We start from the raw sequence: 15,941 nt of genomic DNA, 5'->3' as shown, positions 1-15,941 counted from the left end.
CACTCTCCAGTCAACTCTAAACACCTGATTTGAATGGTTTTAATACAGTGAATCAAATATAATGAGTGTATAAATAAATCATAACTCTTTTTTAAAGAACTAGAAGATGAGGGGGGAAAAAAAAACAACAAACCTGTTGCTATTCCCTTGATTGGTGACAGATGTTTTCTTATGTAAAGCAGAGGTTTTCTCTGTTTCACAGGCAGTGGAATAAGTTCCAGTTCCTATTTCCATAGTCCACGCTTATTGCCATTTTTGTGACTTTCTTGGCATTTCTTGAACAGTCAGATTTCTATTTGGAACTGGGACCAGGACTGACTGTCTCAAGCAGGTAAACTATGCCACGTGCAGGCACCTGTGTACGTGGGTGTTCAGGCTTATCTCTGGGCCACAAAAGATTGAAAGGAATGACGTCTGAACAGCACTCGGATCTCTCTGTCCCCTCTGTTTTCATAGCTTAAGACTTTGCACCACTGTTATGAAAGTGGGAGATGTTTCTCCCCCCACATGATCTCCCAAGAGATAACTGATTAGAAGAGCAGTTGAAGAGCTTGTCTAACTTGATCTGCCGGATCACTGAAAAAAGCCAGGCTTTGAACACAGGCATCCTCATGGCAGGCAGTAGTTTTCCTGTTAATCCATGGACTATCATGTATTTGTCCATACTAGCGTAACTACGTGTTACAAAGCCTTCTTTAGTCATGACATAAAAGCTAAATGCCTCACTTTGTGTAGTAGCAGTTCAAGCTTTTAGCTCTGGCATTTCACATTTCAGTTCCCCACTACATTGACCAAGAGAGTAGCCAAAATACTAGAGTTGCCTCATGAGTAAGATTTTTTTATAATACAGGGTTCACTGAGTCCTTTCCCAGCTGTCTGCGTTCCTAATGCTATTAGTTAATGCTCTAGGTGCAAGGGCTAAAAACACAGAATCAGGGAAAAAAATATAGGATGTTGAACATTAATCACCTCCAGAACCACCATTTGCTGCTATTAAATATCCCATTGCATTTTTGTACAAGGATAGAGGTGTAGGTTCAATAAATTCAGCTCAAATGTTCTTTGAAGGGAGGGCAGGAAAGGCTGCTTTCAAGCTCCTTTCTGCCTCCTTCCCTCTCCTATCGGGAGAGGGAAGACATCTGGCCCCTGGTGACTCTGCAGAGTACAGTGCTATGATCAATTACATTAAAAAATTCATCTGGCCCCAGCACAGTTGTCTGTGCCATCTGATTAGATGCATTTCCAAACTGTATAAAGCAATTGGAGATGACTGAATTATAGATAAGCATTTCAGAAGAATAAATTCAGGGCTGTTAGATGTTAATGTAGGTAGTTCTTGCAGTTCTTGTAGGTAGACAGCTCGTGGGCAGTGCAACATGTCCATTCAGGATCAGGAAAAGGAATTCCCACCTGTGTGCCTTTGAGACTATGAATAATAAAATTTCACCCAGCATTGCCCAAATGTTCTGGTTCTAGTCAGTCTGGCCTCAGTAGTGCCAATTTTATGACCACGCTACTGCTGCCTAGGGAGGATCTGAAGGATAAAGAAGTGAATTTAAGGAGTTCCTTCCCAGCCTGTCCATGCCAGGCTCATGTAAATCTCTGTGCTTCAGTTCATTTGTTCCTTGTTGTGCCAATTCAACAATTTGTGAGGTCCTGTTGTAAATCAAATCTCTTCAATGAACTGGGGTCATTTGGGACAGAGGGAGAGCAAAAATGGCTGATTTTTCTTTTAATCCAGACCATTTCCACGTGCTGCTTTTCATTTTGTCCCTACAGGTGTATTAGCACAACTGAGAGAATGGTAAATTGTGATCTGGGGACAGAAACAAATGGCTGTCATGTAAAAGAAGGGGACCTTTTAAACTAGTTTTGCCACAAAAGAAAAAGAAAATTATGGTAGAATGATGTACCTAAGGTACCAAATGGTACCTAAGGTTCATGTTCTGCAGGGAAGCTTATTTACTGATGAACAGTAAATCTTTAGCAGGAACAGGATGAGGACATGGTGGGCATTCTTGAGTAGCACACCTTAACGCTATTATTTTTGGTGTCATCTATTTGTGGGTACTCCAGTTGAAACTAATGAGGATGTATAAGGATATTTACATAGGGATGCTCTGAATACAGAGGAAGGTTGTGACATCTCCATCACTGGAGGCTTGTAAGAACTGATTAAACTGAACATTTGCCAGGAGTGGTTTGTATAGTTGATCTTTGTGTAGTTGATCCTTCCCAGGATGGGCTGAATGAACTTGAATGACTTTTCAAGGTTCTTTCCAGTCATGATTTTTATGATTCAGTGACACACAAGACATCCGCTGCTCCCACTGGAGCGATGAATTCTCAACATCCTTGAAAAGCCAAAGTCAGCGTGTGCTGAATTATGGCTCCAGAATTAATCAGTGTTCTTGCAAATGTGGGTAAAATTGGATGGAGTGGGGGGAAAGTTAAAGAGTATAGGGATTCAGACGCAGGCTCGTGTGAGTACATCCTCCTGCAGAGGAGTGCTGTTTTTCTCGAACAGTAACGCCTATTTGCAAAAGGCTGCAGGGAGGCAGGGTGCGTGCTTCGCTGGAGAGGGAAGAAATGCTACATATCACTTCTGCCCTGAGCAAGTGGACCTGCTTCAGTTCTCGCTGGTGTTACTAGTAATGGGCGCTTAATGCTAGGCAGCATCGCACTCTGTAAATGAGACCAGTTTCTCATTCTGGACTAGGTTGCACTGGCTCCCTGCACTCCAAAAGAAAACCTGTTCTCTGCCTTTAGTGATCAAGCTCTCATTAAACAGTGAACAGCCCTTTTGTTTTGTGTTTACAAAGTTGCTTTTCCTCCTCCTCTCCCTTGAAAGCTCTGCAGAGAGGAACGGCTGTTTCGCCACAGGAGGTCCTGAAAGGGTTAATGCCAAGATAGACAAAGCCACTGCCTCAAAATGCCTCCTGAAAGAATTAAAGCCTAGGGGCAAGGAGGATATTGTAAATATCTTAGTCACTTAACTAAACAAAAGAAAGGCCTTTGCGGTTTAGAGAGCAGTTAGAATGGTTGTAAGATAAGGGGGCTCCGGGATAATCCCATCTCAGACAACTGGGCCTTGGGAGAACAAATGCACGGAAGATGGGAAGTCACAACAGAATGACCACAGCCTTGAAGGACACCGTTTACGTGATCCTAGGACTGAGTTTGCGCAGAAGCAAAGGTCAATCAGCGATCACAGTGAAGACGACTAGGAGCCTTCATCTGAAGACCCCCAAAGACCACCTGAAGACCACCACGGGAGACGACTGCGCATGCGGATCGGACATTTGCATATGTTAATGAGTTCCAGGGAATCTCATGTTTATGCAAATGAATTCTCGGAAATCCTGTGAATATGTAGGACTTCATAGTATATAATCTCTGAAAGTCTACCAAATCGGTGGAGCACTTATGGTGGAGAATCCCCAGTGCTGCCCAGCGCTGCAATAAAGAATACCTGTTTAATAGTAACGTCGTTGCTATTGAGTTTCATTTCAGGGACTCTCTGAATACTCCGTTTCTCCCTTGGGGAGATTCGGACTGTGAGGAGAAGCATCCGTGAATTTTTGTATCAGTCCTGTCTTAGAGCGCTGCTGTTGTTAGTCTTTTGTCACGTTTACAGGCTTTGATGACTCAGGCATTAAAAAACCCCACACACCACCCCTCTTTCTGAACTAAAATAGCCTAAGAGGAAATTTTTTAAGGCAAATTTTAATGCAGTTAGGTCATATTTTCTTTCTGAATGCTTGAAATGGGACTCACAGTTTTGCTGCTTGAACTGAAGCTACTGGAATGTATTATTATTATTTTTAAACAAAATTCAATACCATTGGAGTCCACTTGAGATTTTTGATAGATTAAAAAAAAAAAAGAAGTCTTGAACATTCAATAGCTTTGAAAAGGGCTATGCATGTCTTGTAGTTTAGGGCAGTGTTTCTCAGCTGAGTTCTTTAATGCATCAGAAAAATGGTTCCTGAAAGAAGTGAAAAACTTAAAAAGAAATCTGCACACATTTCTGTTTATATGAGCAAGCAAACAGAACAGGGAAAACAGAGGTAATAAAATAACTGTCAAAGCTGAGCCTAGATTTTATTGGGTCGTAAATGAAAATCACTGTAGCAATGCTATATGAGAAAGCATATGGCTCCTCAACAAAAAAAGGCTGGAAACAGTGATGCAGGGCATGTTTGCATTGTGTGATGTAAGCCATCTTTATACCCAAGCCATGCCCAAATGATTGATACCTCCGACTGACCTAGTGAGGTGCCACCTAGAGATAAAAGCTTTGGTCTCAGGAAAAATATAGCCACGTTAAATATTTCTGCATGACACTGCATTGCCCAGTGTAGGTACATGCCTGCTGCCCAGATCTCCTCCACTCTCCTTCTCAGGCAGACTTCTCGGCATGACCGAGAGCTCCTGCAGGAGGCTGCTGGGCAGCGTGGGTGGCGGGATGGATCTGGCCCCTGGTACCGAGGCGTAGCAGTCGTGGGCTGGGGCTGGACCACATGAGGTCCTTCCATGTTGTGTCTGGTCACATCGATTTCCTCCCCCTGCTCTCTTGCCCTTCTGCGAGTGAGGGGCAGCAGCCTGGTACCTCCTAGTTCCCATGCAGTGTGAATAAATGATATATTCCCTCAGGACAGAAAATTTTTCACTAAGATTACTGATCCCAATCCACAGTCAAACCCAGGTAACATGCAGTTCCCCTCCTTCCCCACCACTGCTCAAGCCCCCCAGTCCTGTGGCTTTCTCCTCCCTGCCCTGCTCATGCCACTAGGCCTCCCCTCGTGCCGGGGAGGCAGAAAAAGGAGTCGACTTCAGATCCTGATTTGTGGGGCAGTGCTGTACTGGCCTGGCAGGGTCGTATCTGGCCAGCCCCCGCCCAGGCTGGTGGAGCTGCGGTGGTGTGAAAACTGCCCCAGGTAGTGGGGCGAGAGGAGGAGTCTCCTTTCTTTCTCCCTGAGAAGGTTTTGCTGATGAGCACACCTTCTCTCCTCCCTGGCTCTAGGCTAAGGCAGGCAGCACCCTTCTGTGTGTGGCTCAGCGTTACACGGTGGCTTTTGCAACCCCTAGAGGTCAGAAACGTTTCCTTCCGAGAAAGAGAACTGGGATTGTGGCCACAAGGGCTGGACTGCACAGCTGCGGGACACAGCAGACTTCAGTAAGTTTTAAAGGGCTGACAGTATTTTGCATGTGTCAATTTTTCCAGCCACATGGCTCTCAGTTTGTAGCATGTTAACGTATGACTTTTCATCTTGTATACCCTTCAGAACATTTATTCACAGCGCTGAAACCTCACAACACATCTCTCAGGCCAGTAAAACAACTGATTAACTTGTCCAGCTTTCACTGCATCATTTACACCAGAGGCAGCTGAGGTATGAGAGGGCTGGAAGACTTGAGGTTGCCCAGTGCTGTAAGGAGAGCTAGAGACTGTCCTGCATGTAGTTTCAACAGTGGCATTGCTGTCATTATTACCAGCACGACACTGTTTTATTAGGAAAACTTTTTACACTAGCACAATGCAGTTGTGGATGTAGTTACAGTATGACTACACCACTGTAGTTAGTGGCGTAACAGCAGAGATCACTAACCTTGAGTGTGGCCCGTACTCACGTGGCTGGACTGTTCTCAGCCCTTGCACGGTCAGGATCTGAACCATTGGTGCCAGGGCTCCAGTGAGACCTTTAAGCACGGACATCAACAGCCTCTATAGGAGCACCAGGACCTGCTTAACACAAAGGCAGTGATGCTATTGGGGTTTGCAGGCTGAGAGGCTTGCATATGCTCATGCGCAAAATAATTTTTAGCAAGATTGCAAGAATATCCACTAAGACTATGGTATGTACTGGGTTTCTGTGAGCAGTGTCCTGGTTTCAGCTGGGATAGAGTTAATTTTCTTCTTAGTAGCTGGTTTGGTGCTGTGTTTTGTCCTGTGGAGGAGAAACCATAACCAGGGCAGCCTGAAGTGCTGTCAAGCCTCTGTGCAAACAGGGTGGATGGATGGATGGATGGATGGATGGATGGATGTAAGGATCGATGGCTGGAGAGAACAGGACCAGTGGAAGACAGCGGCAGCAGGTCATTGCTGCACTGCAAACTGGACAAGCAAAGATGAGTGTTGCAGCTGGGGTGGCGTCCTGGTTTCAGCTGGGATAGAGTTAATTTTCTTCTTAGTAGCTGATTTGGTGCTGTGTTTTGGATTTAGCATGAGGATAATGTTGATAACACACTGATGTTTTAGTTGTTGCTAAGTAGGGCTTACACTAGGCAAGGACTTTTCAGCTTCCCATGCTCTGCCGGGTGCACAAGAAGCTGGGAGAGGGCACAGCCAGGACAGCTGACCCAGACTGGCCAAAGGGCTATTCCATACCATATGACGTCATGCTCAGCATATAAGCTGGGGGAAGAAGGAGGAAGGGGGGGAAGTTCGGTGCGATGGATGGTGTTTGTCTTCCCAAGTAACCGTTACGCGTGATGGAGCCCTGTCTTCCTGGAGATGGCTGAACACTTGCCTGCCGATGGGAAGTAGCAAACGAATTCCTTGCTTTGCTTTGCTTTGCTTTGCTTGTGCGCGCGCGGCTTTTGCTTTACTACTATTCTATTTTATTTTACTTCAATTATTAAACTGTTCTTATCTCAACCCACGAGTTTTCTCCCTTTTACCCTTCCGATTCTCTCCCCCATCCCACTAGTGGGGGGGAGTGAGCGAGCGGCTGCGTGGTGCTTAGTTGCCGGCTGGGGTTAAACCACAACACACAGTCATGTAGGCGGCTGACACACAGCATGGTTTGTGTTCCTCTGACTAAAACCCTTAATGAAAACAATTACTAGTTTGAGACATGCGGAGACTGGAAATTACAAGGAAGGGTGAACAAGGTTTGTGCTGCTATCACAAAGACGCCCTGAGGAATGTTAAAGCGGGCTTATTCTAATAATTATTGTGAGCATGCGAGATATTTGTACTGAAACTGAGCAACGGGTAGTTTCTTAGTCATTGATGTAATCCACTTTCAAGATGGCACTATGGGAGGAAGATGATCTGTATGAGTTTTTTTCTATGAATTTCTATCATAAGCAGAGTTGCATAGCCTAGACCAAATCCTTAAGGTCAGTGGAATCTTTTGTTCAGGCATATTTTTTTTTTAACAGGGTTGTGTTGTTTGGCTTTGCTATACAAATAAGCTTTTTGTTGGATAATCTGATTCACTTTTTGACTTAACTTTGAACACTCTCTACTCTTGTGAACAAAAGATTTCTGTGACTTTATCTAACAATTTGTGTATGGGCAAAGGGTCATGCAACTGTGTCCTGTGTGAAATATCGGTAAAAGTAAATAACCCATTTAACTACTAAGCCTATCTAGAGATGAAATGGCAGGACAAACTGAGTTTAAGATAGAGCGCTAATCAAAAGGAAGCATGACTATCTGTTAAAGGCTGATTTAATAAGAACACAGTAGGAAAAAGAAAACAGTATTTCAGTCTATATGGCTAAGTATATAGACAGCAAACTCTATGGTCTGAAGGCAGAATTACATCAGAACCATATTCAGAACTGTCGTGGTTTAACCCCAGCCGGCAACTAAGCACCACACAGCCGCTCGCTCACTCCTCCCCACCGGTGGGATGGGGGAGAGAATCAGAAGAGTAAAAGTGAGAAAACTCATGGGTTGAGATAAAGACAGTTTACTAGGTAAAGCAAAAGCCGCACGCGCAAGCAAAGCAAAGCAAGGAATTCATTCACTACTTCCCATCGGCAGGCAGGTGTTCAGCCATCTCCAGACAAGCAGGGCTCCATCATGCATAACGGTTACTTGGGAAGACAAACGCCATCACTCCAGACATCCCCCCCTTCCTTCTTCTTCCCCCAGCTTTATATTGCTGAGCATGATGTCATATGGTATGGAATAGCCCTTTGGTCAGTTGGGGTCAGCTGTCCCAGCTGTGTCCCCTCCCAGCTTCTTGTACTGGGATCTAGATAGATCAGAGCATTGGGCAATCATCAATGGCATGAAATTTAACAAGAACAAATGCCGGATTCTGCACCTGGTTCGGAGTAATGCCAGACAAGTATAAATTGGGAGAGGAGTGGCTGGAGCCCTGCAGAAAGGGATCTGGGGGTGCTGGTTGACAGCAGGCTCAATATGAGTCAGCAGTGTGCCCTGGCAGCCAAGAGGGCAAACCGCATCCTGGAGTGCATCAAACACAGTATAACCAGCTGGTCAAAAGAGGTGATTATCCTGCTGTATTTAGCATTGGTGTGGCCTCACCTTGAGTACTGCGTGCAGTTCTGGGCCCCACAATTTAAGAAGGATGTTAAGTTCCTTGAATGCGTCCAGAGGAGGGCAACAAAGCTGGTGAAAGGGCTGGAAGGCACGTCCTATGAGCACCATATGCAAAGCACCAAAGGAACTTTAGCATCAGTTTAGAAGTAACTCATTTCCGAACATTCAGGCCAATCCCTGTTGGTGTTTGAAAGATTTGATTTTTTTCCCTCCAGTCTTGTTTAATTAATAGGGCTGCAAAGGACCTTGGGAGGTGATGCGGTCCATCCCCTAATCCACTTCCGTTCTCCAAGAAGTCATATGCTTTACCAGGAAAACACACTGGAGTTCCAAGGAGAAAGCCTGATCCAGTGACCCTGCTATACCAAAGACTGCTCTAAATGTTAGAAGATAGAGGTGAACTCTCAAAGGTGAGAGTCACAAACCCTTAACAGTTCTGCAGATGGACATCAGTAACTCAATAAACCACACAGCTTTAGAGAGACTTGGGCAAACCAAGGCTTGTTTTTCCCCATTGAATATTTCTGCAAACAGTAATTTTTCACAATCATTGACCAAACCTACACGTCATGGCCAATCCAATTGCAGTTTCCGTGGAACATATTAGGGTATCCTTTGTTCAATTGCTCCTTTTAAAGTAATACTAAAAACTCACAACTCAGATTTCATCCATTAGTTGAGCCTTTTTTCACATCCCACATCTCTTCCTTCCCAATGCAGTATCAATTGGCTTCAGGCAGGGCCTGTCAATATATGCACAGACAGATTTTGTGCTCTAACCATGGTATTCAAATTATTTTCTAAACATCAGTGTCTAAAAGTTCTAAAAATCAGTGATTCCCAGATTTTTGGGAAAGATACAAGCCAGGTTCATTTTGTTCTTGGCCTGTCCTTCAAGACTCCGCCCCAGACCATGTACTTGTCCTCCTGCCTCCCAGACTTGGTGTCTGCCTCCTCTCCTTGCTGCTGGTCAGAGGGGCTGGGCAGGGAACAGGCAGGACCAAGGGGCTGAAATGCCTCAGGGAGGAACTGTGTCCCAAGGCTGCAGATTACTAGAAGGAAGTTGGAGTTAGGACAGCCATTGGTACTGGGAGGTTACAGCACTGTTGCCAAAATGAGCTTTGGACTTGAACAAGTCCAAACAACAACCAAACAACCAACCAACAACCTAAACAATTCTATGATTCTGTGATTCTATGAATATTTAAAGTTGTTAAAAATGAACAACTCTTCTATATATGTATGCATAGGTAAGAAACCCAGCAATTTAACAGGAGAATACTGACTACAAAATAATCAGTTCAATTGAGAGCAATGCCCCCTTTCAGCTCTTGCAGCTGGTTTGAGGTCTCTCACTCTCCAACTGTTTCTCCCTGCTCTGCTCTCATGCTGTCCATCCCAGTTACAGGATGGGAACCCCACAGGGTGTTTCACATATCTCAGACCTAGAACAGCTTCTCCATGTCTCGCTCATCCTGCATGGGCATCAGAGAGGTATAAATGTATGTAAAGATATAGTATCTGACAGGTTTTTCAAGATTGCTTTTCAGGGATGAATTTCTGAAGCTGAGCAGGACATTCAGAGGAGAGCTGTAGGCTCTGTCTGCACAGAAGCTCAGAACTGCTATCATGGTCAGCCTCAAAGCTCAGACCCACCAGCCATATAACTACCCCAAACAACCTGCATTCCACTCCACTCCCTACAACCTTACATTTGCCAGGGCTTGGTTTCTTTAGGTCAAATCCACTTGAAGCTGCCCTTTCACCTCTTCCTTCTCTGCCAGGGAAGGTACATCTAACGTCTAGCTCTACCATCAGGGGTCCCTATCCAGGGACCTGCTCCCAGGAGGACTTTGTTCCACAGATATTAAGTACATCCACCTGGTTTTTGTTTAGGCTATAAAGGTTGGGGAAATGGTGCTCTGGATTTCTTAACAGCAATCTCAAACTGATCCTGACTATCAGTGTAAGATATAGCCTGAGCATTTCTAGCCAGTTCTGGTTAGGATTTGCCAGTTAACTCTTCAATGGTTGATTTGATCCTATTATTTTTCTTGTCTTTAAAACATATAAAATGCTATGGATAAGTTAAAGATTCCATGACTTTCTCCTGCTTAAACAGACATGCAAATTCTACAGCATAATTTATCCTTTATGTGGAAAACTCATCTTTAATTGTGATAATGGAACTTTTGAAGCAAGTTCTCATAAATGGATTTATGCTACTAAATTGCCTCTTTCTGTTTTGATCTGCTTATTTTAACTTGTTCCCTCCATCTTCTACTGTTATAATTCATAACCAATTTCCCTTGTTAACTTAAACTGCCATTTTGCAGATCAATTTCCATAAGTTGAATGTCTGAAATGAAGAGATCTCCTAAGCATAATTTCTTGCATTTAACCCATATAATACATTTTCTACCTACTTGTTTTTTAATGCATAGGTCACATTCTGACTAAGAGCCAAAGCCTCCAAGCCGACAGTTAATAGGACATGTTTGCTGGTTACATGCACAAGATTCCTGCTTTGTGCACAGCTGGTCACAGAAGTTTTGGATATAATGTTCATCCATTCTTATTTGCCTAAAAATTGAACAAGTTATGCTAGGAAAGAAGCATAGACAGATTTTAGATGTTCTCTAACTGTGGGTGAAGGCTGATAAAGAAAATTATTTGAACTCAATGAAAAAAAAATTGAGTGATAATAGGAAGTTGTGGAATGTTGATTAAAAGAAAAATCGAAATACACCTTAAGTTTACAGAGCAAGAAACTTCTTTTTGATTCATCTCACTTCAAATGTCCCAGAGAATGGCTACAGAAAGAGCCAGGAATGAAAGAGGAGGTTTCTCACAAGTTTAGAGTATACTACTGAATTGCATCTAATTTGGTGCTGCTGAATCTTTATTTGACTTTAACTGTTGTCACAAAATTAATTGTACACAGAGGAACTTTCTGTAGTCTTGCCACACTGGAGCTCACACCTCCCACAGCATTGCTCTACGCTGGGCAGAGCTCCCAGAGCAAGGCACTGAGAGCTGGCCCTGTTTGCTCACAGGGGCTGGTTGCTCAGTGCATGCTGCTGGCAAGGCCATTGTAGGACCCGGCCATTCACTCCTCACTATGTGTGTTGGCAGATATAGGCTTGTCTGGGCGCACTGTAATGCTCTATATACATAATTTTGTAATTTTTAAATCTTGCATTTAAAATATAATCTATTCATCTGATTGATAAACACTTGGATATGACAATTTTTCTTTCTCAGTATATTATGGAAGGTGGAGCTTCGGACAGTCCCCCCTCCCCAGAAGTGGTATTTTCTCAGGGGACTGTCCTGGTTTCGGCTGGGATAGAGTTAATTTTCTTCCTAGTAGCTGGTATAGTGCTGTGTTTTGGATTTTCAGGATTACATAAACTAAAGATGCTGGCTGGGTTCTTATACAGCAGAGTGCTTAAGCTCAGTTTTATGAGTTGGTGTGCATACATGCATATGCTTCAGTCATATTCAACCAACAAGGGAAATAAAATGCTTTGCTGGCCTTAATTGAGGATCTTACAGTGGATTTAAGCACATGGACAAATTGTTTAGTGTTGTGCATTCTCCTGTGAAATCATAGAGGGGCCTGATTATAACTGGTGGGTTTTTTTTTAGTACTAAATTATATTAATATATATATTATATTATATATATTAATATAATATTATATTATTATATTGGCCACTGACAAGTAAAATCTGTGTCTGCTAATAGTTCTGTTTTCTTTAGATCTGTTTTCCTAAAGCTTTTGGGACCAGATTTAGGTTCAGCTTGTTTTAAATTACTGTCAGACCAACATTTTACATGTACCTTGCCTCTGTGAAAGAGGCTGTACAACATGCTGGCTGAGGGGGAATCACAGATTTATAGATTTTAGAGCAAAGGGAGAACATGATGTTCAGCTAAAATGACTACAGCCCTGCCCAGTCTTATTTAACTCAACAGCTTGAGGTTGACCGAGGGTGTATTTTTAGAATGACATCCAGGCTTGATTTAAAGACTCCAAGTGCTGCAGAATTTGTCACAATCCTTGAGAGTTTTTTCCAATAGTCAATTACCCTTTCTTTGAAAAATCTGTGCCTTATTTCTTTGGAACTCTGTTAACTTCTGTCTTCTGAACATTGGATCTTGCTGCTTCATTTCCTCTGTGGGACTAGGGAGTCCTTTATTTTCCCATAGATATTTCTCATGATTATTACTTTATATTTTCATAGTATCAGAAAAAATTCTTTATACTCACAAACCCAGTTAGGCAGACATCTTTTACACCCCAGTATCCCAGTGCTAGGGGCCTGACATAATAAAAATATGCTGTCTTAGAAAAGAGTCGATATGACTGTGGTGCTTTTTATTTCTGTTATTAATCACTGGTTTATGATTAAATATAATTCATGACTGGGATATTAATACTGGGAAAGAAAGGGTATTTGGTATATGCTGTACTTATACTGTAGAAATCATGGTTGCTCCAGTGTCCCCCAAAATATTATTTTCAGTATTTCCTTGAATGTGTCAAACATACTTTACAAATGGCTTGAGTTCTCTGTTACTTCTTTTTCCATAAACAATTCCCACAGAGTCATATGGCTGGATGATATAGAAAAGGTATCATCTGGTCCATTCCCTTGCCCCTAGGCAAGATCAGCAATTACTGTGAGCCTGTATGACCTTCCTTTTATTCTTTTTTACTGAGAAGTTGAAATACAATCAACATATTATTTCCAAAGAGAATGAAAATTATAAAAAGAAGGATTTTCAAAAAGCCTGAGTAGTAACCTGTGTCCTTTCTCACATGGTTCCCTTAGAAACCAAGTAAGATCAATGGGAGTCACTGTTGGTAAATCCTGCCTTGATGCATTTGTCTCACTGCTTTATGAGTAATTATTGTTCCTGTTTTCTCCTTAGGGCTCTTCCTGCAATGATGCAGTGGGTCCGAACTCAGAAACCAGGAGAAAGTGGTGTGAATATTATCACTGCAGATTTTGTAGAACTTGGTGACTTTATCAGCACAATCATAAAGCTCAACTATGCCCTGGATGAAGGTGAAGATGACTCTACTTGATAGTACTGTAATATGTTTGTTGTTGCGTTATTTAGAATTTAAAAAAAAAGATTGCATTTTAAAAGAATTATCTTGTAAAACACTGATCTTCCTATAACATGCTGAGGTGTTTAGGGCTTTAGTGAGTCGGCATAGGGGAAATGTTTTAATCAATTATGATCATTTTTTACATTTGTGTTTCATGTGAAGAGCAAAACTAAACATATTTACAGTGTTTGATAAAAGAAGGCCATTTACATGTTTTCCATGAGGTGCCAAATGCAATTCACATGTCTTCTTTGGTTATGAACAGTGCCAAGAAATTTGCTGCTTTCGGAGCAATGGGATGTATATTGCCCTCTGTCCTGTTCACAGACTGTGTGTGCATTACACCGGGAGACTAAGGACAGTATAGCTGGCCTGAAAATTTTAAGCCGCTACGCTTCATCTGTTAGGTGGTTTAACTGATCGTATTTATCAGTGAGCTACAGGTTTAAATGCCTTTGTGAAGTAAATCCAAAGTCATGCCTCCAGCACGTGCATAATCAGTGGACAGTAAACGTGATGTATTATGTAGATTGCACAGAGCACAGACTAAATCCTGCTTGCTTTTCATTCTCAAAATGGGGTTTTCCAATGTCTCTGCTGCAGGTCAAGCCAGGAGATATGTGGTGCTGGCTTAACTCTGTACTAGGAGCTGCCAGTGCGTATTTTCTGTGGTTCTAGCAGGAACAAAGGCCAGCTTGGAGCACCGCTCCCTCCCAGGATTCATCCTGATGGATGTAAGAGCCTGATCCAATGTCCAGTGAATTTAATAGGAAAATTTCCTGTGTTTAGCATGGATTGGGCATAGGATCAGTAAATTGTGTGTACTGTAAGGTGTGCAGAATTTTGTCCCATAGTGGAAACGTGCTTTCTGCAGGATTAAAACTGCACTTAAAAAAAATAGGTGCAGTCTAAGCTTCTCTTTAAGGCAGCTATGAACACAACACTTCTCTGCTGACAAAAAAAATCAGTGCCAGTTTCATCAGTGAAAAATTGCTATACTAAAGAGTGTAGTAGTTAAATTTCTAGCTAATAACAATGCCCTATAGTCCTTAAATTGTTTGTGGGATATAATACTGCATAACACAAGGTTGGAAGTCTACTGAATGGCACTGTTCTAGCAGCAGAATCTCTGATCATCCTACTTTTAATGAAACACATAAAACTCAAATATATGGAAAATTTAGTGAGTTATAAAATGAGAGCATTGCCACTGTATGACACCTAACTGGATACAATGCAATCAATCATATCTCCTGGATACATCAATGCACAGGCACACAACTTTGGAAAGCAAAACATTTCATTTGTGCAAAACAATAGATACCATAATGTCTTACAAGGAAAATGCTCTTTGAAATATTGCAGGACTTTATGGGATAAGACTAAGGTCAAGTTTCCATTGATATTACTAGAACTTTTGGTTGAGTGAGAAGAGAGAATGGCATCATATGGTCCTTTGCTATTTTCTGTCAGATGATAAGGACTACCATCTACCATCAGAGTTTAGAAAAACAAAAATGGTCTCATTGAACAGGTGGGTTACAGGGGGGTGTAAGGTTTTTGTTGGTTTTAGTTTATGAAGAAGTGGAATAAAATGAACGCTTGCTGCTATTTTGTACTGAGAGGGTGCCTTGGAAAAAAGTGTGTGTGTATACTATAAAGAAACATTTAAGCGTATGTGTACTATAAAGACACATTTAAATGTATGTATATGATACAAAGACATCCATGCACACTTGCATAATGATATTCTGGTTTCTGGACAGGAGTATTATAAATTTGGTTTGAGAAAACTGCAGGTGTTACGAAGTTATGATGCCTCCTTCAGTAGCAGTTTTTACTGTATAGGTTAGGACGGTAAGATTCATCCTCAGTGAAATCTGTGATCTAAGCCAGTTAGGTTTTTTACAGCATTAAAACTTGACTCAAACTGCCCCAAAAATTTACCAAGAGTCACAGCTCATCTTTGCATTGAACAAGGGGTAGGACTCGAGTTCTTTCACCCACGGCTAAGCAAGATATGGGGTGGGTTGATGCACTTTGTTTCCACTTTCCACAGGCTCTCCAAGCAAAATTGATGTAACGGGCACATAAAATGAAACATGAGCATATGTTTTCTTGAACCCTGTGCAAACTGAAAACTTGTGTATTTTGCATAGTTTGTGAAGGAGTACCTTTTCTTTTATGTGGGGTGCCCCAAATAGAAACATGAAAATGTTTGCTTATTTATTGGAGATGTGGTGTGAAATGCTCTTTTCATTTTTCTGTTTAGCTGGATTTGTTTGTTTCCAGATTCTTCCTGTCATCTTTCAGCTACTTAAGTATAGTTGAAATGTTTAAACTATCCTTTTAATATAGTAAAATAATCTGAATCTTTGGGTAGAGCAAAAACTAGGTTTCTTTTTTGGATTCTGATTGAAATTCTGCTGAATCTGAGAGCACCAACACCGAGTTCCTCCTGAGACCCCCCCCATTCAAACACACACCAGACACACTAAGCTTTTTGCTTAC

At 42.1% G+C, this 15,941-nt stretch overlaps 1 protein-coding gene across 1 annotated transcript in view; it reads left to right on the top strand.

Annotated features, from left to right (window-relative positions):
* LOC309601916 (PI-PLC X domain-containing protein 3-like) overlaps positions 1-13,403 on the top strand; it is a gene marked incomplete at both ends in the record, with an annotated part of 139,120 nt that extends 125,717 nt beyond the window's left edge. Inside the window, 1 exon segment of the mRNA XM_082335177.1 lies at positions 13,247-13,403. Coding sequence (XP_082191303.1) covers positions 13,247-13,403 — 157 coding nt within the window.
* Between the last annotated feature and the right edge of the window lie 2,538 nt (positions 13,404-15,941).

Source organism: Platalea leucorodia (assembly GCF_965183815.1).
Source record: "Platalea leucorodia genome assembly, chromosome: W".
In the NCBI taxonomy this organism is placed as follows: Eukaryota; Metazoa; Chordata; class Aves; order Pelecaniformes; family Threskiornithidae; genus Platalea; species Platalea leucorodia.
This window is presented reverse-complemented; position numbering and strand designations above follow the sequence as displayed.